Raw genomic sequence first — 22,435 nt, 5'->3', positions numbered from 1 at the left:
GTGGAGGTGATAAGTTTCCCAAATATCCTTTTGATTAATCTTTCCAAGTTGCTGGCCTTTTTTCCCAAGCTTGCAGGTTTCTTAAACCACTGGTTTCCACTGTCTCAGATCATCTCCTTGTTCAATGCAGTGGTTCTCAGGAAAGTTTGGCCCACCAATCAGAAACATCACAATTTTCTTTTCTTTTCTTTTTTTTTTTTTGAGACGGAGTCTCACTCTGTAGCCCAGGCTGGAGTGCAGTGGCACCATCTCTGCTCACTGTAACTGCCTCCCGGGTTCAAGCGATTCTCCTGCCTCAGCCTCCCGAGTAACTGGGACTACAGGCGCCCGCCACCACGTCCGGCTAATTTTTTGTATTTTTAGTAGAGACGGGGTTTCACCGTGTTAGTCAGGATGGTCTCGATCTCCTGACCTTGTGATCCGCCCGCCTCGGCCTCCCAAAGTGTTGGGATTACAGGAGTGAGCCAGCGCGCCCGGCCCAACATCAGAACATCCTAGAAGTAGGAACTGGGTAGAAACGCAAATTCTTGGGCCCCAACCTAACTGCCGAATCTGAAGCTCTTGGAATTTCATCTGATACAAATTCAAGGTTGACAACCACGGTTCTAACATGCAGGATCTTGGGAGCTGATACAGAGGCCGAGAAGGATCTAGGTTGCTTTCCATGTTCCATCATGGCGAGACCCGGCTGAAGTTCCTGCCTTGACCTTCTCGTCCACGCTTCGGACGTGTGGAGCAGCCACCAGGGTGGGCTGGTGGCGTTGTCCTCTTGGGCAGTTTCTTGGTCAGCGTCGTGTCTGCTTGAGGGCAGAGGCGCTGGCCACAGGGCCCTGACTCAGACTCATATTTTCCCCTCAAGAGGACAGAGCCTTAGCAAAGCCGTCGCAGCTGGCTTTGGGGTAATGCTGGCCTCCTTAGTTATGCTGAGCGATGCAGCCCTCCTGAGGTCATTCGGAACGCCCGGGAGAGTGGCCACTCCCGCCCCAGAGGGGGAAGGGTGGCCGGTTTCCAAGTCCGGCTTGGTCAGGTGACCGCGGCGCGGCATACTCAGCCGCAGAAACGGAAGAACAGCGCTCCCGAGGCCGCGGGAGCCTGCGGAGAGGACAGCCGGCCTGCGCCGGGACATGCGGCTCCAGGAGCTCCCCAGGCTCGCGTTCCCGCTGCTGCTGTTGCTGCTGCTGCCACCGCCGCCGTGCCCTGCCCACAGCGCCACGCGCTTCGACCCCACCTGGGAGTCCCTGGACGCCCGCCAGCTGCCCGCGTGGTTTGACCAGGCCAAGTTCGGCATCTTCATCCACTGGGGAGTGTTTTCCGTGCCCAGCTTCGGTAGCGAGTGGTTCTGGTGAGTGCGCTCCCTTTTGTCTCGTCTGCCGCGCTTTTGTCCCCACCCGCAGCCTCCAGCCACCACCCAGCGGGCCTGGTTCGCCGCCTGGTGCTGCCTGCACCCTCGTCGGTTTCACCTCCCACTGCGTTACCCGCGTTTCGCACTTCCGGGTGTCGAATATGTGGTTTCCTGCCTACGTGCTTCTGCTGGATGAACAGGGAATTTTTCTTCCGTGTGACTGTAGAGTTTTCAGATACTCCTGACTCCTCAGCTTCTTCATAGTTGCGCATATTAAGCTGTAGTTATGACACTACAACATCGAGCTACTACAGACATTCATCAGTTTGTGCAGGGGCATCACACGAGCGGTGACTCAGACACAATGGCCTATGGTTGCTCTGCTGCTACCTGCCAATTTACAGTCGTTCTGCCATGAAGTTATGGTTAAAACATCGTCATGAGTATGTGAAACGACTGTTCATTGAACACCATTGGCTACTTAATGTTAACATGTTACCCATGTGTGGCTCTAGGAACTTTTTAAAGAGGTTCTAGAATGGTACTCTTAACACAACCCAGTTATACTGCCGTATGAAAGGTGCTACACAAAAATCTGTGCGTTAGATTTTACCTTGAGATCTATGTGAAAATGTGCATTTAATTTCTTAAACTGTTGCACATGTCTTTTCTGACTAAATGCTACAAGTATTAAGTCCTTCAAAACAGAAATATTTTGTGTGCATATATAGAAACATACACATAATATATTCTTTCTTTTTTTTTTTTTTTTTTTTTTTTTGAGACATAGTCTCACTCTGTCACCCAGGCTGGAGTGCAGTGGCACCATCTCGGCTCACTGCAACCTTCGCCGCCCGGGTTCAAACGATTCTCGCGCCTTAGCCTCCTGAGTAGCTGGGACTGCAGGCGCACGCCACCATGCCTGGCCAATTTTTTTGTATTTTTTAGTAGAAACGGGGTTTTGCCATGTTAGCCAGGCTGGTCTTGAACTCCTGACCTCAGGTGATCCGCGGTGGCTCATACCTGTAATTCCAGGACTTTGGGACACATAATATATTCTTAAGTAAAAGAAGGGAATCATTAAACAGTATTTATTTGAATCAACTATATACTACATAAATAGTATACATCCAAATTAACATACTATATTTAGTAGACACAATACAGAGTATGAACTATATATTATATTAACATTACATAGTATACATGGTACCATGCTCTACTCTAGGGGTAGAAAAATTACACCTCCATTCTGTTAGGGTCTCTGCTGGGTCCAAGAATTAAATTGACATTGTGTGACTAAATTATGTGGGGAGACTTAAATAATAAATTTTAGCAAGGTCTGTACAGTATTCTACTTCTTGTCTTTGAAACTTAGGATGCTGCCTTTCCTTCCAGTACAGAGTGCCTTTCATACTGGAATTTCATCTTCTCTCCTATGAAACAGCACAAAGGGCAAAGTGCTCTTCATGCACCTGCTATTTTTCGAGTTTCTTTACCTTTAAAAATATGCCAAAATAGCATATTTTAACCCTTTCATTACAAAGAAATTGACTACCTGCAACCAGTAACCTTTCTTATTGGTAGGTCAATTGATGTAAAAAATAAAACTGGGTAAGCTATGGAGAATTATTCATATTTTAAATAATTCACCTTCTAAAACAGAGACTCTTTATTCTTATGCCAAAACATAGCTACTTCAAAAAGATGTTACAAATCTTTATTTGCATGTTTTGGGCTGTAAGGAATCTTGAGCTTGTTTTGGAAATATTTTAGTGTGGTACATAATTAACAACTTTCTTCCCCCTAAATTGTATCTTATATTATCATTTTGTTCAACCATGAAGATTAGGTAAAGATACATTGGTGCCAAAGAGGATTTGACATTTTTGACTGAGACTAGTACTATGCCAAAATAAAACAGCTAGTTTTGAGTCATTTTATTCTTTGCTATGAATAACTTCATTTTCTACAGATATTATCATGGTTGTTTTGACCTAGAACAATAAAGATCCTTCTCATACTAAACAAAATAGAGAACAGATTCCTGATGATCTGAAAATGCATTAACCCTGTGGAAGATTCTTTAATTACCTGTGATTTCCCTTTGTATCCTCTGCTCCTCACTCTCAATTTGACTTTTGGGGAATCAACAGTGTAGATGAGTATATGTGACTGTTTTAAATGTCTATTAAAAACCAAATATAAATGATAGACCTTTACCATAAATGCCTCTTTTCATCTCTCAGCATGAAATTCAAGTCTAGACTGTGGGGGACAGTGCAGGTTCAAATTAGATGATGCTAGGAGAAATTCCTTATTCTTGTTCAACTTTCTGAATGTCCCAGTTTCTCTTTTGCAGTTCAATTTAAAATGTAATGCCCGTAGTCCCAGCTACTCAGGAGGGTGAGGTGGGAGGATCACTTGAGCCCAGGAGTTCAAGGCTGTGGTGTGGTATGATCATGACACTGCACTCCAAACTGGGTAATAGAGCAAGACCCTGTCTCAACCAATCAATTAATCAATAACAAATAAATAAATAATAAAAATGCTTCAAGGATTTTAAACCCAACTAAAAGGTATAATGATAGGGGCTTGTTATCTCACATAACAGGAAATTTAGAGGTAGTCGGTTCATTGATGAAATCAAAGACACGGGCTCTTTCTGTCATCCTCAGCCTGGGGACTTGTCCCTTCATGGTCACAGGATGGCAGCCAGGCACCATAACTTCACACAACCCTGCCCAAAGGCAGGAAGGCCAGTGTCTCTTTTCATTAGGAGGGAAACCATTTCCACAGTCCCCAAAGTTGGCTTTCCCTCAAGTTCCCTTGGCCAGCATGGATCTCACATCCCTGTCGTAGCTGTAGTGGAAGCTGGGAAATTACGTAAATACAACTTTTGGGCAGGCAAACAGCATGTCTGCCGCATAGTACGCCCTTCAATTATTTCTTCTTAGCAGAGTCTCCTGATCGTCTTGGGAAATATAGTGCTGATAATGGATTTGCTTATCCTGTAGAAATACTCATATGAAAGGAATGGTGATAGAAAAAGCAGGAGGTGGGTCAGAAATGGGGGTTGCATCTATTTCATGAGGATAGTTACTGCTGTGTTTATCTAAAATGTGTAGATGTGCTTTTCCTCGTGAAGTCTTGCTTACGCAGTTTAGGGTCAATATACCATTGCTTAGAATGAATGCGTATAGCAAGTAATTGTTGAAGGTTGAGTCCATTTATTAAAATAACAGCATCTTTTTAATTTTACTTTTGCCTCCCTTTCTGTCCTGTGCCTCCAAAGTGTTCTCTACTACTGAGTATAATAGATGCATATTATGTTTTAGGCATGTAGTCTTCCTTTTAGAAGCCCTAATCACTTATGTTACAAGGGACAATGTGTAAAGACATATACTACATGTTGTGATTTAAAAGTGAAGAATTAAAAGAGAATGGGGCTGGACACGGTGACTCATGCCTGTAATCCTAACACTTCGGGAGACTGAAGCAGGAAGATTGCCTGAGCCCAGGAGTTTAAGACCAGCCTGGGCAACATATGGAAACCACATCTCTACAAAGAAAAAAAAAATGGCCAGGTGTGGTGGCACGTGCCTGTGGTCCCAGCTACTCAGGAGGCTAAGGCGAGAGGATCGCTTGAGCACAGGAGGTTGAGGTTGCAGTGAGCCATGATTCCATTACTGCATTCCAACCTGAGTGACAGAGTGAGACCCTGTCTTAAAAAAAAGAGAGAATGGGTAGCTGAGTTGCCTAGAATGCTCTAGTTTATGAGCTGAGTGGATATCACAGGGGGATAGGTGGAAAATGAGAGGGCGTTTAGTTTGCATAAGCTGTCTTTAAAGCCAAGTCAAACTAATGGGGAAGTGAGAAAGAGAATCTGGGTCCTATCTGTGTGAGGGGTAAATGGTAAGGGGAGCTGGAGCAGTTCTTTTAAATGTGTGTGTATGTGCTGTTTATGCACTCTTTCCTTTCCTCCCCTTAGGTGGTATTGGCAAAAGGAAAAGATACCGAAGTATGTGGAATTTATGAAAGATAATTACCCTCCTAGTTTCAAATATGAAGATTTTGGACCACTATTTACAGCAAAATTTTTTAATGCCAACCAGTGGGCAGATATTTTTCAGGCCTCTGGTGCCAAATACATTGTCTTAACTTCCAAACATCATGAAGGTAAGTCAATCCAGCCTATGGAAATTGCTGACAATGGTTAAGAAATGAAAAGTTGTTCTTTTGGAAGAAAAAACTAAAGCAAGGTCTAATTTTCTCTTCGGAGCAACCATAGGTGGTGACTGGCACTTGCTTATGACTTAGGGACTGCACATTCAACCCAAATTGAGAGATGTTAGGAATACAGAAAGGATCATACCCGCCACCTAACAGAGGAAAGATGGTCACGTTTTGTCACATGTATTTTGAACAATATTTCCAAGATTTACTTAAAGCTGTTTGTTGAAGGGAGTGTGGGTTGCAAGTCAAAGTTCATCTTGGAATTGCACTCTTTCCTTCCCCTTCTCTGTAATGCATCCTGTGAATGCATCCTGGGGATTATACTGCTATAGTCTTGCATCATTACGACACACCTGGCTGCACTTTTAGCCAACTCTTAGCTGGCCAAATGGTGCAAATAGTGGATGAACTGATAGTGATGAAAGTGACCCAGATCACCTGGAGGGAAAAGGATTGTGGAACTGTAATGGTTTCCAGAAAAATCAGAGGTGGTAGAAGAATATCTAAATCCCCACACATTTAAAATCCATTCTATTTTAATAGAATGGATTCCACCCATTACCACTCCAGTATTTGTAAGGCCAGGGAAGCATTAACAAATTGTTTTTGTTCCAACGGCTTGTTCATTCATTAGTTTCTTTTGCATGATCATCTTTGCCTTGGTATAAAAAAATTTGCACTGGATGTGGTCGCTCATGCCTGTAATCCCAAAATTTTGGGAGGCCGAGGAAGGAGGATCATTTGAGCCCAGGGGTTCAAGACCAGCCTGGGCAACATAGTGAGACCCTGTCTCTACAAAAACAAACAAACAAACAAAAACTAAAAAGTTAGCGTAGTGGTATGTCTCTGTAGTCCCAGCTACTTGGGAGGCTTAGGTTGGAGGACTGCTTGAGGCTGCAGTGAGCGGAGATAGGGCTATTACACTCCAGTCTAGGTGGCGGAGGGAGAAGCTGTCTCAAAAAAAAAAAAAAAAAAAAGAGAAACTTTGCCTTATTGTTTTCTCCAGGGATGGGATGGGAATAGGAGAGGAGAACCAACACAAAAAATCTGGAATGATCATAGGATATTTTTCCCTTTGGCCACATTCTGGTAGCTTCATGATTTTCTCCTGTAGATATTTATCCTGCTGAGACGAATGTCTATCACGTGTATTTGCTTGAGAACATGCTGATTTCCTGATGTCTAGGAACTTTCCCAAGCTGTATGGCACAAAACATTACATAGTGAGTTTATTTAATAAAAATTGTTAATCAAACTGTGAGGAGAGATGATGTAGCCCACATGTATACATTTTCTGGGACCCATGTTGTCAGATGTTTTCATTGCTCATGGAAAATGCATACTAAGCTCAGGAAGGAACGTCGCAGTGTGAGCTTATGGTGGTGATATTCAAATGAAGACTCAAGTGGTTTTAGTACTATCTGACATTAGGGCCTGTCAAGTTGAGTAACTTTGAATATGACTTTAGATATCAACACTGCTCTGAAGCTTACCACAGAAATGATAGGAACAAGAGTGAGCTGTTTTAAAAAGCTTATTAAAATGAATCTAAGGCTAGGTGCAGTGGCTCACATCTATAATTCCAACACTTTGGGAGGCCAAGTAAGGAGGATTGCTTGAGGCCAGGAGTTCGAGACCGGCCTAGGCAGCAAAGTGAGACCCTGTCTCTGAAAAAATAGACAAAATTAGCTGGGCGTGGTGGAGTACACACCTGTAGTCCTAGCTACTTGGTAGGCTGAGGTGGGAGGATCACTTGAGCCCAGGAGGTCGAGGATGCAGTGAGCGAAGTTCGCACCACTGAACTCCAGCCTGGGTGACAGAGCCAGAACCTGTCTCAAAAAAAAAAAAAAAAAAATCAAAAGTATGAGTCATTCTTAGACTTGTTCTAATTTACCAAGAGTAAAATGTTTCACCAAATGTACCTTATAAATGTCTATTCTCAAAGATTCTTTTAGATTTTAGTGGAATAGTAACAATGTATTTAAGTCTCTAGGCACTGATGAAATTTTTGAGGCTTTCATATTGATTATGTTTTAAGTATTTCAGTTTATATATCTCTTCTAACATTTTTATATGGAACAATCAGTAATCTAAATGCAAATTCCTGTTAAAAACGAACCACTTCTAAGTGTTTGTATAAAGGTATACATTGTTTTTCTTATCTGTGTAGTTGGTAGACTATTCACTTTTGGGTAATTTTATTAAAGAGGAACATCCAAGCTTATGATTTTGTAGTAGGATGAGATTACACGTGGTGAGTATATTTTAAAGTATAGAACTATTGGGAAATAGTAGGGTTTTCTTTTTTGCCCCTCTGGTTAAATAAATAATCAGGCTAAAAGAGATTTGCTATACATGGATCACCAGTGTTCTAAGAATCACACTATAATAAAATAAACAATCCTAAAACTAAGCAGTAGACTTCAAGCTTTGGTTTAGAAGACACTTAAGAATCTTGCAGGAGTGCATCTCAGGATCTTCATAATAAATAGTGGTAGTCATCATTTAGGATGGTACATGTATATGTTCCCATCTTAGTTGTGAGCTGCTATTGTTGATTGTTTATACCTTGTGCTAGCAGTTGGCTGAAGACATAGCAGGGAGCACTGCAGACATGATGCAATCCCTCAAGGACCTTAAAATCTAAGAGGGAAAATACTGGAGATAGATCAGACCATACAGTGATATACCCCGAAAGTTGCTTTTAAAAACCTCAGTCTCACCTTGTTTAAATTCTCACTTCTCATATAAAAGCACGATATATGCTATGAAAAAATGGCCATAAAACAGTCATTTGTAGGAGCAGGTATTTATATATCGCATGTACTGTGTGATTTGTTTGGGCATTTGTGTGGGTTGAAATTTACTAAAATAAAGTTGACATGCTTACAAGGGTTTTCACTATAATTTTCTAGGCTTTACCTTGTGGGGGTCAGAATATTCGTGGAACTGGAATGCCATAGATGAGGGGCCCAAGAGGGACATTGTCAAGGAACTTGAGGTAGCCATTAGGAACAGAACTGACCTGCGTTTTGGACTGTACTATTCCCTTTTTGAATGGTTTCATCCGCTCTTCCTTGAGGATGAATCCAGTTCATTCCATAAGCGGCAATTTCCAGTTTCTAAGACATTGCCAGAGCTCTATGAGTTAGTGAACAACTATCAGCCTGAGGTTCTGTGGTCGGATGGTGATGGAGGAGCGCCGGATCAATACTGGAACAGCACAGGCTTCTTGGCCTGGTTATATAATGAAAGGTGTGTATGCTATGAGATTGCTGCAGTTACCCTCCATATTCCTAATATATTTCTAACATTTTAATTCCTTCACCTCTTGAAATATTTCATTTTAAGTCATTGGTGGTATGGGGGGAGAAAATCATTGTAAATAATACTTATTAGATATATCACTATTTACTCAACATAATCAAGGGTAAATAAATCAGGAGTAAAATCCAACTCAATGGTCTGATTTTGAGATCAGACTAAAAATCACAGGATCAAGAACTTTGAAGGTGTTAATTTTGTGGGTCCCCCCTTTTTCTCTCCTACCCTGGTCCTTTATGGCTTCTATTCTGGGACAACTCTGTTTCTTCATCACTATTTCTGATTATGTGCTTCTGAATCCCGCAGACTGCTTCTTTTCATCCTCTTACCTTTTGGTCATCTTTGCTGCCCAGCCAATGTCACCCTTGTTTGTCTCCTCTTTTCCTTCATCGCAGCATTTTCACTTTCTCCAGTTTTTTCCTGTTGCTCCTGGTATGTTCAAGGCTGCCCTATTAGAACAGGGAGTTCTGGTTAAACTCCTCCATTAGGCTTAAACTATATGGACCAAATTTGCATGTACACTAGAAAGCACTGGGTATTGTGCTACGAAGTCAGGCAACCTTCTGCTTGCACTTCCTGGGCCCACAAAGGGCACAAATACAAATATTCTGAAGAACTCTTGATACTTAAAACAGCAGTGTGTCCAGGTACTCCTTCCAAGGGAAAAAACTGGGAGCCATCACTTCAATTTGTGACTCAAAACTGTTCCCTCTATGTGGCGTGGATTTCCCTCTTAAATATGCCACCTGCTATGATAAGTAATGTTGTGGGGATATTTCACATGATATCAACAGTCAAATTTTCTGAGATTTTTCAATATTAGGCACAATGGTAAGAGAAAAAGAAAGGCTAGACTACATGTATGAGATCATTGAATCATTGAAAAGAAAAGTGTCTTGGGTATAAATTCAGTTTTGGCTACCATTTACAATATGGAAGGGAGTTTAAAATATTCATATAATACTCTTATGAGTGCTATATGTGCTGGGTACCGGGCTAATGTTTTACATAACTTATTTTTGTTCTAATCATAGATGAGGAAATTCATTATTCAGAGGAGTCAGGTAACTTGCTGTAGGTCTGGGAGCTAGAAAGTGGCAAAGCCAGAACTCCAATCAACTCAGGTCTGTTTGACTTCAAAACCATGGGCTTTCCACTGTACTATGCCATGGTCCCTTTTCAGAATTGTATTTCAATTACATGTCTTTTCAGTGACATTTCTTTTTGTATAAAAAGCTTATACCTTTTGTTTTAAAAAATTGTATGTTTCATTTCAGCCCAGTTCGGGGCACAGTAGTCACCAATGATCGTTGGGGAGCTGGTAGCATCTGTAAGCATGGTGGCTTCTATACCTGCAGTGATCGTTATAACCCAGGACATCTTTTGCCACATAAATGGGAAAACTGCATGACAATAGACAAACTGTCCTGGGGCTATAGGAGGGAAGCTGGAATCTCTGACTATCTTACAATTGAAGAATTGGTGAAGGTACAGTGAAATGTCTGGTGGCTATTAACATAATATTCTTAATAGTGTGGTCATGTAGGAATTATTTCTTCTATGGCTCAATGGCCTATAAATATAGGACATTGTTCTATCCTGTGTTCTTCTAGGCAGTGACTATATATACATGTATAAATATATAAATGCAATATATTAGCACATTAAAGATGGAATTATTTTATTTACCTAAAAACATTATTCTTAATTTTTTAGCAACTTGTAGAGACAGTTTCATGTGGAGGAAATCTTTTGATGAATATTGGGCCCACACTAGATGGCACCATTTCTGTAGTTTTTGAGGAGCGACTGAGGCAAATGGGGTCCTGGCTAAAAGTCAATGGAGAAGCTATTTATGAAACCCATACCTGGCGATCCCAGAATGACACTGTCACCCCAGATGTGTGGTAAGTCGTTCTTGTTACCAAGTACTCTTTTATAAAGGAAGAGATTTAAAATTTATCAGACATATAAAAGAAGAGTAGGATAAAAAGAGAAATTGGATGAATTCCTACATATACAAAGCACTTTCCAAACTTTGCTTACTCTAATATAAAGAGAAGGGGAAGAATTTGCATGTTTTGAAACATTTATTGTTTATCAGATTGAGCTTACATCATTTCTAGGTATCTCCCAGCAGTGGACAAATTTTGGCTGAAAGTACTCAGCTCTTAGAAAAATTGTAAGCTGTTCAGACCAATGAAAAATGCTGAACGGTTAGTCTAAAACGGAGATTACTGTTTAACCAGTTTGGTAAATTCTGACTTTTGCAGATGTTGCATCCCATGAAGTTAGCAAACAAGAGGTACCCAATGGCAGAGAAAATGTTAGATTAAAAATGAATCAAAATAGGGAGGGTTCAGGGAAGATGCTTCTCTCTGAGCTTGAGGAGGTTCTGTGTGTCAATGAGTACCTGAATCAGACTCCACAAATATGACAGTTTCTGATGTGGTTTCTTAACATATATAAAATAAGATGAGTATTGGCGAAGTTCTAAAAATTTGCTTTCAGTTGCCACCTGAGTACTGCCTGATCAAATAGGAACCGAAAGATTAGACTAATTGTTCTTCAATCTACTTGACTTATGACTTAAAACATTAACAACCCATTGAATAAAATGGAGTAAGGCAATCTGGACAGAGCAAATAATTGTGGAATTTTAAAATGTTGATCTGGGAGAAGCCATAATGAGAACTCAATACCAATCTCTCATGTGACAGAGGATAGTAGAAATCTGGTTTTGGAATTTGCTTCTTACTTTTGAATACTTACATTTGAATATGAGGGTATCTGATCTGGGACTTCACAATCATTAACCATTATTCTATTGTGTTTATTTAAGAAATAAACATAAAAGCTAAATATTTAATGTGGCTTATAAAGCTGTGAGTCTGGCTCCTACCAACTTCCCTGCCACTGAGTGGCCCTGCTCTCCCTCCTCACCATAGGAGCCTTCTTCCCTCCAGGTTCATCATGCCCACCTTCTTGCAGTCACCTACAGACTCCCAGGTCAACCCTTAAAATCCTTTGAGAGAGCCCTGGCTTGCTGTCCCTGTCCCCAGAACTACTCTTCACATAATTCTTAGAGATTTAAATTTTTATTCACAGTTCTAATTACCTGAACCTCCTGTCTTCTAGGGGTCTTGTCAGCTTGACCTTTGTTACCTGTTCCTTTGCATTATCAATATACAAGGTCATATTGGTAATGCAAAGTCGAACTTCTTACTCAACACTTCCACTTGGATGCATAGCATTTTAGACCTGTACGTCCACAACTGAAGCCCTGAGTTTTAAATTTTTGCTGTAGACTAGCTCCACCCACGGTCTTCTCCATCTCAGTTAATGGCAGCTTTATCCTTTAGGTGGTTGTCAGGCCAAAAACCTTGGTGTCCTTAACTTCCCTTTCTTTTATAAACATACTTTAGACTTTGCATTACCAATAACTGAACCCCTTCCATGGCTCCAGTTTGAAGGATTCTGCCGTCTACCTACCACTTCTTATATTTTGGCTCACTCTGCATGGCACTTCGGCTTCCAAAGGGATCTATAATCCAGTGATCATACTATCTTTTAATCCTATCATCTTTTCTCTGTCTTTTTCCTTATCCGGGACAGATTCTGTGGCCCATCACTGTAACTAATCTATTGCATACACCCAACTCCTGAACCCTTGCTCCCTCTGCCATACTCACTTGATGGAACATCAACTTTAAATACAGATCTACTTATTCCATGCCTGCTCCTGGACAGCTAACTGTTAACTATGGAAACACACACACACACACACACGCACCCAGACACATACAATGTAAAATTATCTCACTTTTGGCTTTAAGGTCAACCCTTGTGTCCTGATCCCATTGCAAATCATCCACCCAAGGATTGTTATAGCAATTCTCCCCTTTAACTCAATTTCACTTGCATTTCTAGCGATCTTCCCATTTCTCTCCTTTCCTTTGTAGTAAAACGTCTTGAAAGGATTGTTTTCACTTGCTATCTCTAATTCCTTGCTACAGTTTTTCTCTTGAACCCCCTCTGGTCGAGCTTCCACCCCCACACTCCAGAATTGCTCTTCTCAAGGCCCACAATAACATCTGCCTTGCCAGTTCCAGTGATGAGTCCCCAGTGCTCATTTTCTTAACTTACTGGCAGTGTCTGCCTCAGTTTATCACTGTCTCTCCTGGTGTTCGTCGTACCTGTTGGCTCTTCCTTCTTAGTTAGTTCCTTTGCTGATTTCATCTCATTTTTCCAACCTCTAAATCTTGAAGTGCCCTGAGGTTTTTAGTCTTTGGACTTCCATTATTCTCTATCTTTTTTTTGAGGGCACTGGTGCGATCTTGGCTCACGGCAACCTCCACCTCCCAGGTTCAAGCGATTCTCCTGCCTCAGCCTCCTGAGTAGCTGGGATTACAGGTGTCCGCCACCACGCCTGGCTAATTTTTTTGTATTTTTAGTAGAGACGGGGTTTCACCATGTTTGGCCAGGCTGGTCTCAAACTCCTGACCTCAGGTGACCCGCTTGCCTTGGCCTCCCAAAGTGCTGGGATTACAGGCGTGAGCCACTGCGTTTATCTTAATGTCCCAGGTGATCTTATCCATTTTCATGGCTTTAAATGCCATATTGATGATCTCCACATTTCTATTTCCAGTGCAGACCTCTCCGAACTCCAGCCTCAATAACTTCCTATTCAGCATTTCCACTTAGATGCATAGCATCTTAGACCTGTACATCCAAAACTGAAATCCTGAGTTTTAAAATTTTGCTATCAACTAGCTCCACCCATGGTCTTTCCCATCTCAGTTAACGGCAGCTTCATCCTTTAGGTGGTTGTCAAGCCCAAAACCTTGAAGCCCTAGTTTCCCCTTCTTTTATAGTCACAGCCAACCCATTAGCAGATATCATCCTCTGCATCTTTGAAATATATTCAGAATCTGACCACTTCTTATCCTCTCTGTGGCAACCCTCATCCTTTTAGTTTCCATTGTCTCGCCCCTGCCTGGATTATTTCAGTAGCTTCTTAATAGGTCTCTATTTCTACCCTTTAACCTATTCACCACAAAGCAATCAGAGTATACTTTTAAATAATAATGCCACTCCCATGGTCACATTTCTCCAATGGCTTCCAGTCTCAGAGAGAAGGCCAGGTCCCATAGATGCTTACAAGGGCCTATAAAATCTGGCTCCTATCACCTCTCTGATCTTATCTGCCATCACCCTCCCCCACTTCCTCTCCTTCAGGCACTCTGCCTTGCTATTGCATCAACAGGCAGAGCACACTCTTGCACTGGGGCTCCTGCACTTGTCATTCTGTCTGGAAGGCTTTCCCCAGACGCTCCCGTGGTGCTCCTATGGCGCTCCCATGGTTCTCTTCCATGCCACCTCTAAGAAGTCTTCCCTGACTATTCTGTTTAAAATAACACTCCCAGGCCCCTCCTTTCCTACCTAGCATGCCCCGTCCTTCTAACCTGGCTTGTTTTCTCCATAGCATTTAATCAACACCTGACATATTTGTTGATTCTAATTTCTCCCACTAGAATGTAAGCCCCATGAGGACAAGGACTTTGTTCAATGTTGTATATAGCTCTAAAACAGTGTCTAGCATTTTAAGATTTCAATAAGTATTTCTTGAGTAATTGAATGAATAAATGAATGAAATCCACTTTTTTTTTTTGTCCACAGCATACTTCCCTTACCTTCTTCTTTGCTCCCATTCATCCTTTAAGTCTCAGATTAAATGTTATGTTCCTGGAGAGGCTTCTTTCTGATGTTCTAATCTAAAGAGATCCTTTTGTTATAATCTCTCAATTTCCTTTTCTTTCATGGTGCTTATCAGAACTCACACTTTCATATTATTTGTGTGATTGTTTAGTGTCTGCTTTCCCCACTCTAGTCTAAGTGTTTTGTTTTTTATTGTAACCCTAACACTGAGCACAGTACTAGGCACAGAATTGACACATGCATATCTTGTCTTGTTGAATGAATGAATGAATATAACAATTTGAATAATACATGAAAAGCCATGAAGCTCTTGCATCCTGTCCCCTTAGATCATCTCCCTCCCCTTTTCAGCTCCATGAGAGCAGTCTGATGAAGAGGAATGCTAGCTCAGGAAAATCTTTGTCTTCCAAGAACTTCCTTTTGGTCTTGGGGGAGGAAGGTGTTTTTTTATACCACCATGGGGCTATTTTTCCTTCCCTTCTATTAGTGGTGACATTGTGGAAGTATCTGTAAAATAATTCCAGATTGTTCCTGATCCATAAATAGTGAGAAACATGGGATGTAACTTGTTACTATGCTCTTTATTTCTTTTAACCAGGTACACATCCAAGCCTAAAGAAAAATTAGTCTATGCCATTTTTCTTAAATGGCCCACATCAGGACAGCTGTTCCTTGGCCATCCCAAAGCTATTCTGGGGGCAACAGAGGTAAGAGGGAATTTTACCTTATTCCTTTAAATTGCTGATTAGAACATCTTGATGCAAACATTAACTTTTAAGGGGAGCCTTATAACTGTTTCACTTATACTTCATAAAAGGAATTGTAAATGAGCTCCAGCCAAGCATTGTGGCTCACACTGTAATTCCAGCACTTTGGGAGGCTAAGGCAGGAGGATGTCTTGAGGCCAGAAGTTTGAGACTAGCCTGGGCAACATAGCAAGACCCCTGTCTACAAAATTTTTTTTTAAAGTTAGCTGAGCATGGTGGCACGCACCTGTAGTCCTAGTTACTCAGGAGGCTGAGGCAGGAGGATTGCTTGAGCCCAGTAGGTCAAGACTACAGTAAGCTATGACTGCACCACTTCAGCCTGTCTCTGAAAAAATAAAATAAAATATAATAAAATAAAATGAATTTCACCAATGACAGTGTTTGGTCAAAATCTTTGAAACTTTTTGTTTCCCAGAAAACTAAGCTGATAAAACAGCTGCAGTATCTCTATGCATATCACTGTAAAATAGACATTATTCTTCACAGTCATTTTACGTTGTTCAAGTTCACTGCATGCATCCAAAATGATTCTTCTCATAAAACTAGAATTTGGATGCTTTCCCTGACACCCCACCCCAGAACATATCTGAATACAAGATGTCATGACTCTACTATTTTATGTTTATAAAACATTTTGGAGAAAGTTAGAGATTAATCTAACTGTTGTAACCACCAGATCTGGCATTGAGTTCATTCTGATATATTTTATAACTTATTTTTTTAAATAAATTATCCCTTTGGAGGTGAATTGTCCATATGGGGGTTCTCCTTGCATCACTTTTCTGCATTTCATTTCTAATACATGTGGTTGATGAGGCAGAAAGAAGATGAGTTCAAATCTAATGTTTAATTACAGCTTAGTAGCCCAGGTATGATACTGATTATGTTTTTATTTTATCTATGTTCTTTTTGGTGCCAATTAACATCATTATTTAAAAGCTCATGGGCTTTGTTTTCGTATTGATCCACCTGAGAAGCAAAGTTTTTGGTTCAAAATAACCCTAGAATATGTAAGGAACTTATTTGAATTTGCTTAGTATAGTAAGACTAAGAATATAAAACAATTACAGTAATAATTGATCAAATTTATGTATTATTGATTAGTGGAGGTTATTAGAAAATCTGGGGGAGGAACGCTGAGTAGATACTTGGGCAGACTCTGGTTTCAGAGCCATTTTCTGCTCCTGATCCTCTCTTTAGCTTTTTCTCCACTCTGACACTCCATTCAGTCTTGAAAATTCTCCTTCCCCAACCCCTGCACACTTCTATTTCCCTCTTGAGAGTAAAATAGAAGCAAGAATATAGAGGCAAGATACATACACTCAATTGGATGAAGAGTGATTGTGAATCACTAAATAAAGGTAAAAATGAACCTCTTGTCTACAATTTTTTTTGAGCTACTAATCACTCCTTCCCAATAGAAAGTGGGTGAGATAAAGAGATAAATTTGGAGACATTTGCATGTATGTTTTTAATTTCAGGTGAAACTACTGGGCCATGGACAGCCACTTAACTGGATTTCTTTGGAGCAAAATGGCATTATGGTAGAACTGCCACAGCTAACCATTCATCAGATGCCGTGTAAATGGGGCTGGGCTCTAGCCCTAACTAATGTGATCTAAAGTGCAGCAGAGTGGCTGATGCTGCAAGTTATGTCTAAGGCTAGGAACTATCGGGTGTCTATAATTGTAGCACATGGAGAAAGCAAATGTAAAACTGGATAAGAAAATTATTTTGGCAATTCAGCCCTTTCCCTTTTTCCCACTAAATTTTTTCTTAAATTACCCATGTAACCATTTTAACTCTCCAGTGCACTTTGCCATTAAAGTCTCTTCACATTGATTTGTTTCCATGTGTGACTCAGAGGTGAGAATTTTTTCACATTAGAGTAGCAAGGAATTGGTGGTATTATGGACTGAACTGAGAATTTTATGTTGAAGCCATATCCCCCATGATTGTATAGTTATGCATCACTTAATATAGGGATATTTTCTGGGAAATGCATTGCTAGTCAATTTTTTTTTGTGCCAACATCATAGAGTATATTTACAAAATCCTAGATGGCATAGCCTACTACACACCTAATGTGTATGGTATAGACTGTTGCTCCTAGGCTACAGACATATACAGCATGTTACTGAATACTGTAGGCAATAGTAACACAGTGGTATTTGTATATCGAAACATATGGAAACATAGAGAAGGTACAGTAAAAATTCTGTAAAATAAATGGTGTACCTGTATAGGGCACTTACCACGAATGGAGCTTACAGGACTGGAAGTTGCTCTGGGTGAGTCAGTGAGTGAATGTGAAGGCCTAGGACATTATTGAACACTACCAGACTTTATAAATACTGTATGCTTAGGCTACACTACATTTATAAAAAAAAGTTTTTCTTTCTTCAATTATAAATTAACATAAGCATACTGTAACTTTACAAACTTTTTAATTTTTAAAAGCTTTTTGGCTCTTTTGTAATAACACTTAGCTTAAAACATAAACTCATTGTGCAAATGTACAAAAATATTTTCTTTCTTATTCTATAAGCTTTTTTCTATTTTTAAAATTTTTAACTTTTTTACTTTTACAGAAACACACACATTAGCCTAGGCCTACATGGGGTCAGGATCATCAATGTCACTGTCTTCCATCTCCACATCTTGTCCTGCTTAGAAGGTTTTCAGGGGCAATAATACCCACGGAGCTGTCATCTCCTGTAACAATGCCTTCTTCTCACAGACCTCCTGAAGGGCCTGCCTTATGCTGTTTCACAGTTAACTTTTTTTTTAAGTAGAAGTACACTCTAAAATAATGACAAAACATATAGCACAGTAATGCATAAACCAGTAACCTAGCCATTTATTAAGTACTATATACCTTACATCATTTTATGTGCTAGATTTTTATATGACTGGCAGCACAGGTTTGTTTATACCAGCATCACCATAAACAACATGATTAACGTGTTGTGCTACCTTATGATGGCTATGATGTCACTAGGTGATAGGAATTTTTAGCTCCATTATAATCGTATGGCACCACCAACATATATGCAGTCCATTATTGACTGAAAAGCTGTTATGTGGTACATGGCTATATTTCGAAACAGGGCCTTTAAAGAGGTAACTAAGGTTAAGTGAGGTCATAAGGGCGGGGCCCTAAAGCCAATAGGATTGATGTCCTTATAAGAAGGGGAAGACACACCAGGGATACAAGTGCACAGAGGAAAGGCCGTATAAAGACAGTGAGAAGGTGCCATCTGCAAGTCAAGAAGAGAAGTCTTTGAAGAAACCAAATCTGCTGATACCTTGGTCTTGGATTTTCAGCCTCCAGCACTGTGAGAAAATAAATTTCTGTTGTTTAACCTGAGTAGGGGTTGTGTTTTCTATTCCCATTTGCTGCAAGGTATGTTTACCAAAGGCTGAGTTTGTGACTGTAGTGGGTCAAATAGTGTTCCCCAGTAACTTATGTCCACCTGCAACCTCAGAATGTATTCTCACTTGGAAATCATGTCTTTGCAGATGTAATAGGTAAGTATTGAGATAAGCCGATATTGGGTATGAGTAGGTTCTAAATCCAATGACAGTATCCTTATAAATGACAGAAAAGGACACAGAGACAGAAGGCCATGTGACGACTAGGCAGAGATTGGAGAGGGAGCATGGCCCTGCTGACACCTTGATTTTGGATTTCTAGCCACCGGAAGTGTGAGAGAATAAATTTCTCGTTTTAAGCCACTTGTGGAGTGGTAATTTGTTACAGCTGCTCTAGGAAACAAATACAGTTACCCAACAAATTGATTATGCCAGGTGAACTTTTTATGATGATTATATGAGCCAAGGACGCAAGCGCGAAGAGTTGTAGTTTCTGTGAAAGCCAAGTTAAATACTTTGGAAAGACTAGATAAAAGTTTGTTGACTTTAAAAATTAAAAAAAAAAAAAAGCTATCGGTTAACTGTGGGCAAAACTGCTCTAAAAGATTGGGGGAAAATATAGTAAAAATCTTCAAGAATTCTGCATCTCTGGTTCACACCTATGTAATGTAATGCATGTAATTTGTACAAGAAAGATAATTAGATTACAAGCTCCAGCTTGTAATCCCAGCTACTTGAGAGGCTGAGGTGGGAGGATCCTTGAGGCCAGGAATTCAAGAAAGACAATTAGAGAACATCTATCAGCAGACCTATATGGGAAGGCAGCTATGCTGTACCACTATATCACCAACAGCCCGACTGAGTAGATGTACACTAAAAAGTTAGAAAAAACCTGGATCCTATAGTAAATAAGTGGTAAATATAGAATATTTAAAGTTAAAATGTCTATATATGTACTTTTTATGACACCCTGATTTAAATAACTTTTTAGATTAACCAAACAACTAAAGGTTTCTGATGAGAGGGCTCCTGCTATACTATTAGAAGGCAGATTTGTACTATCTAAGACCAATTAACTTTATTTTTGTATTTATTCATTTTTTTGAGACAGAGTCTCACTCTGTCGCCCAGGCTGGAGTGCAGTGGCATGATCTCAGCTCACTGCAGCCTCTGCCTCCCAGGTTCAAGCGATTCTCCGGCCTCGGCCTCCCAAGTAGCTTTAAATACATGTGGTTTTTACCTTGTCATCTCTTCCACTGCCACAGTTATACAGACGCATATGATTCCAGGAGATAATTTTCAGCTGATCAAATTTGTTTCCTTACAAGGCTACACCTGTTTAGTCTCAAATTTTCCCTGGATGAAATCCTGGGTTAATTTTGTTGGAAGAGATGTGTGCCCATTACACACTCATTCCCAAATTTACCAAAATGCTATTTTTCATTTGCCCCATTAAAAATGAGAATATCACATTTTGTCAAATTTTGAAAAGAAGCATATTCCCTCCTCTCCACCACTACTTTTTTTTTTTCCCCAGACAGGGTCTCACTCTGTCACCCAGGCTAGAGTGCAGTGGTGCAATCATAGCTCACTGCATGCAGCCTTGACTTACTCAGCTCAAGTGATTCTCTCACCTCATCCCTACAAGTAGCTGGGACTACGGGCACATGCCACCATGCGTGGCTAATTTTTTTGTAGAGACAAGATTTCACCATGTTGCCCAGGCTGGACCATTACCTTTTTTTTTTTTTAAGTTAATTACAGCATTTGAGGAAGAGGATCTAATTCCACACAAAATGGAAGACTCTAAAATGTATCCATTAAACTGCTAAAAAATAGAGTGGTGAGAATACCACATAAGCCCAGTTTAGATTCTGAGTGCTGTCACCCTGTGATTACAATTATACAGACTCTTCCAAGCTTATAGCTAGAGCTCCTGGAAGCTATTTTATACTCTGATGCAAGGACAAAAAAACCACAACTCAGGAAGGAATTAAGTCCTGAATTATTGGCTTCATCACATCCACCCTCTCCACCCCAAAACAGCACAAAAGAAACAGTGACCACACCCTGTAGATCTTTTTGTGTAAAAGAGGTAATGAAGACCTGGGATGGGAACAAGTCATGAAGATCTGTCTTTAAAAGGTCCCTTTCAGGTAAGTTTGTACACACCATCAAGCAACGAGCCTCTCATCAGTTAGGGTTAGGAAACCAAGGTTCAATTCTCAGGAAATCACAATTTCATTCATTTACTCAATGTGAATTTACAAGGTGCCTATATATTATCAGCTTCCACTTGCAGCCATTTCTAGATAAAAAAGAAACCTGGCATCTCTACAGGGGCCACCAAGTTCCCCAAATCTACCACTGAAGGGACCTTTTTGGAACTGGGTTTCTTCTGTACCCCTGAAAGGGTAACACCTTAAAGCTGAATCATCTTTAACCTGGAGGTCCAATATGACATTTAGCAATACTTGCATCCCAGCCATACAACATTAAAAGATACACTAAATTGTGAAGGTAGCTATGCTGCAAAATAATTTAAACAATTCTACAGCATTCATTTATGCTTGAAATTCCAGTCCTAGACCAAGCTTGTGGCCACTAGCATAGATGTTCTTGCCACCCAGGAGAGCTGACAGTGTCAGTATGAAACCTGGCTTTAGGGTTTACGTGTATCCTAAACCTATCAGGCTGGAGTTGTTCACTTTAGTGGAGAAGTGGGCTTTAGGGTCGATCTGACACTTGGCTGCTATTCTGAAGCGAGTGTTACTGTTTCTTGCTGTCCCAGCGAGACTGACAGCAGTCTCCAACTTCTTGCTCACCTTCTGCTAATTGGAGCTGCCAAACTCTGTCCCGTCATTCACATTAGTGTGAAGCTGGAATTCATCAGTCTTGTGGCCAACCGCAAAGTTGCTCTGGGTCACTCAGGACTTTGTGGTCTCAAAATTCACCTGGTAGCTGGCCAGCCAATCCTCATAACCCAGCACTTAAGAGTGCCTCGGACTGAAGGCTCAGCAATGTCCAAATCCACGTCGCAGCCCAGGTTAATGTGCTCCCGCTTGTATCCTGTCTTGATTTTAGCACTTTTCCCCCAGTGTTAGAGGAGAAGGATGAATGGAGGGTCAGCTTCAGTCCACATGCTAACTGATCTTCCATAGTAATCTCGGTGCCTAGTGTGTTGTCAGTGTTCCATTTCTTTGCAAATGTCAGGCCATATTCGGTCTATCTGTACTTGGTTTCCAGACTGCCTGTCACTTTGGTGGTCTCAGTGTTGGCTGAGCCTGAGCTTGTAAATTCCAATCCATTCTCAGATTTTGTTTTCAAATCAGGTTTTATTAAGCCAAATCCATATCCCTTGGTGAAGACATGCTTGGCAGATTTGCCAAGATTAGCATATGTGAGTGGCACAGCCATCTTCTGCTCAGAGACAATGCCAGTGGGCTCAGAGGTGTCTATGGTGAGGGCTATGGCTCCACTACCTATTTTTAAAAACATTCTAGACACAAACTCCCTAGCAGTGAGCTTCAGGCCTAGCCAGGCCTTAGAAGAGATGTCATAATTTATTTTCTACCTTCTACTGTTCAGCTACATGTTACGTTGGAGGAACATAAAACAATGTTACTGAAAATATATGTCAACATACTAATGATATATAATGATTTATTTACTT

General features: G+C 40.7%; 1 protein-coding gene, 1 long non-coding RNA gene and 1 pseudogene across 2 annotated transcripts; 1 reads left to right on the top strand and 2 right to left on the bottom strand.

Moving 5' to 3' along the window:
• Window positions 1-460: 460 nt before the first annotated feature.
• On the top strand, window positions 461-17,229 carry FUCA2 (alpha-L-fucosidase 2). The gene is made up of 7 exons (XM_003811550.5): window positions 461-1,342; window positions 5,334-5,521; window positions 8,494-8,833; window positions 10,180-10,390; window positions 10,619-10,809; window positions 15,219-15,327; window positions 16,869-17,229. The coding sequence occupies exons 1-7, from the start codon at window positions 1,125-1,127 to the stop codon at window positions 17,007-17,009; spliced, it is 1,398 nt and encodes a 465-aa protein (XP_003811598.1). The 5' UTR covers window positions 461-1,124; the 3' UTR covers window positions 17,010-17,229.
• LOC129398061 (uncharacterized) lies at window positions 5,528-15,746 on the bottom strand. Its single transcript, XR_008625794.2, has 3 exons — window positions 15,614-15,746; window positions 9,232-9,351; window positions 5,528-7,407 (listed from the first exon to the last, which is right to left on the bottom strand). It is a non-coding gene; the product is annotated as an uncharacterized LOC129398061 (long non-coding RNA).
• A 29-nt stretch (window positions 17,230-17,258) lies between the features above and the next one.
• Window positions 17,259-22,419, bottom strand: LOC103784958 (voltage-dependent anion-selective channel protein 1-like; annotated as a pseudogene).
• Between the last annotated feature and the right edge of the window lie 16 nt (window positions 22,420-22,435).

This window comes from Pan paniscus, chromosome 5 (assembly GCF_029289425.2).
Source record: "Pan paniscus chromosome 5, NHGRI_mPanPan1-v2.0_pri, whole genome shotgun sequence".
Lineage (NCBI taxonomy): Eukaryota > Metazoa > Chordata > Mammalia > Primates > Hominidae > Pan > Pan paniscus.
This window is presented reverse-complemented; position numbering and strand designations above follow the sequence as displayed.

Excerpts from the sequence above, each read along its gene's own strand:
- FUCA2 (XM_003811550.5), top strand. The coding sequence starts at position 1,125 with ATGCGGCTCCAGGAGCTCCCCAGGCTCGCGTTCCCGCTGCTGCTGTTG. Across the intron at positions 1,343-5,333 it reads TTCGGTAGCGAGTGGTTCTG|GTGGTATTGGCAAAAGGAAA; the intron begins GTGAGTGCGCTC and ends TCCTCCCCTTAG. Across the intron at positions 10,391-10,618 it reads CAATTGAAGAATTGGTGAAG|CAACTTGTAGAGACAGTTTC; the intron begins GTACAGTGAAAT and ends TTAATTTTTTAG.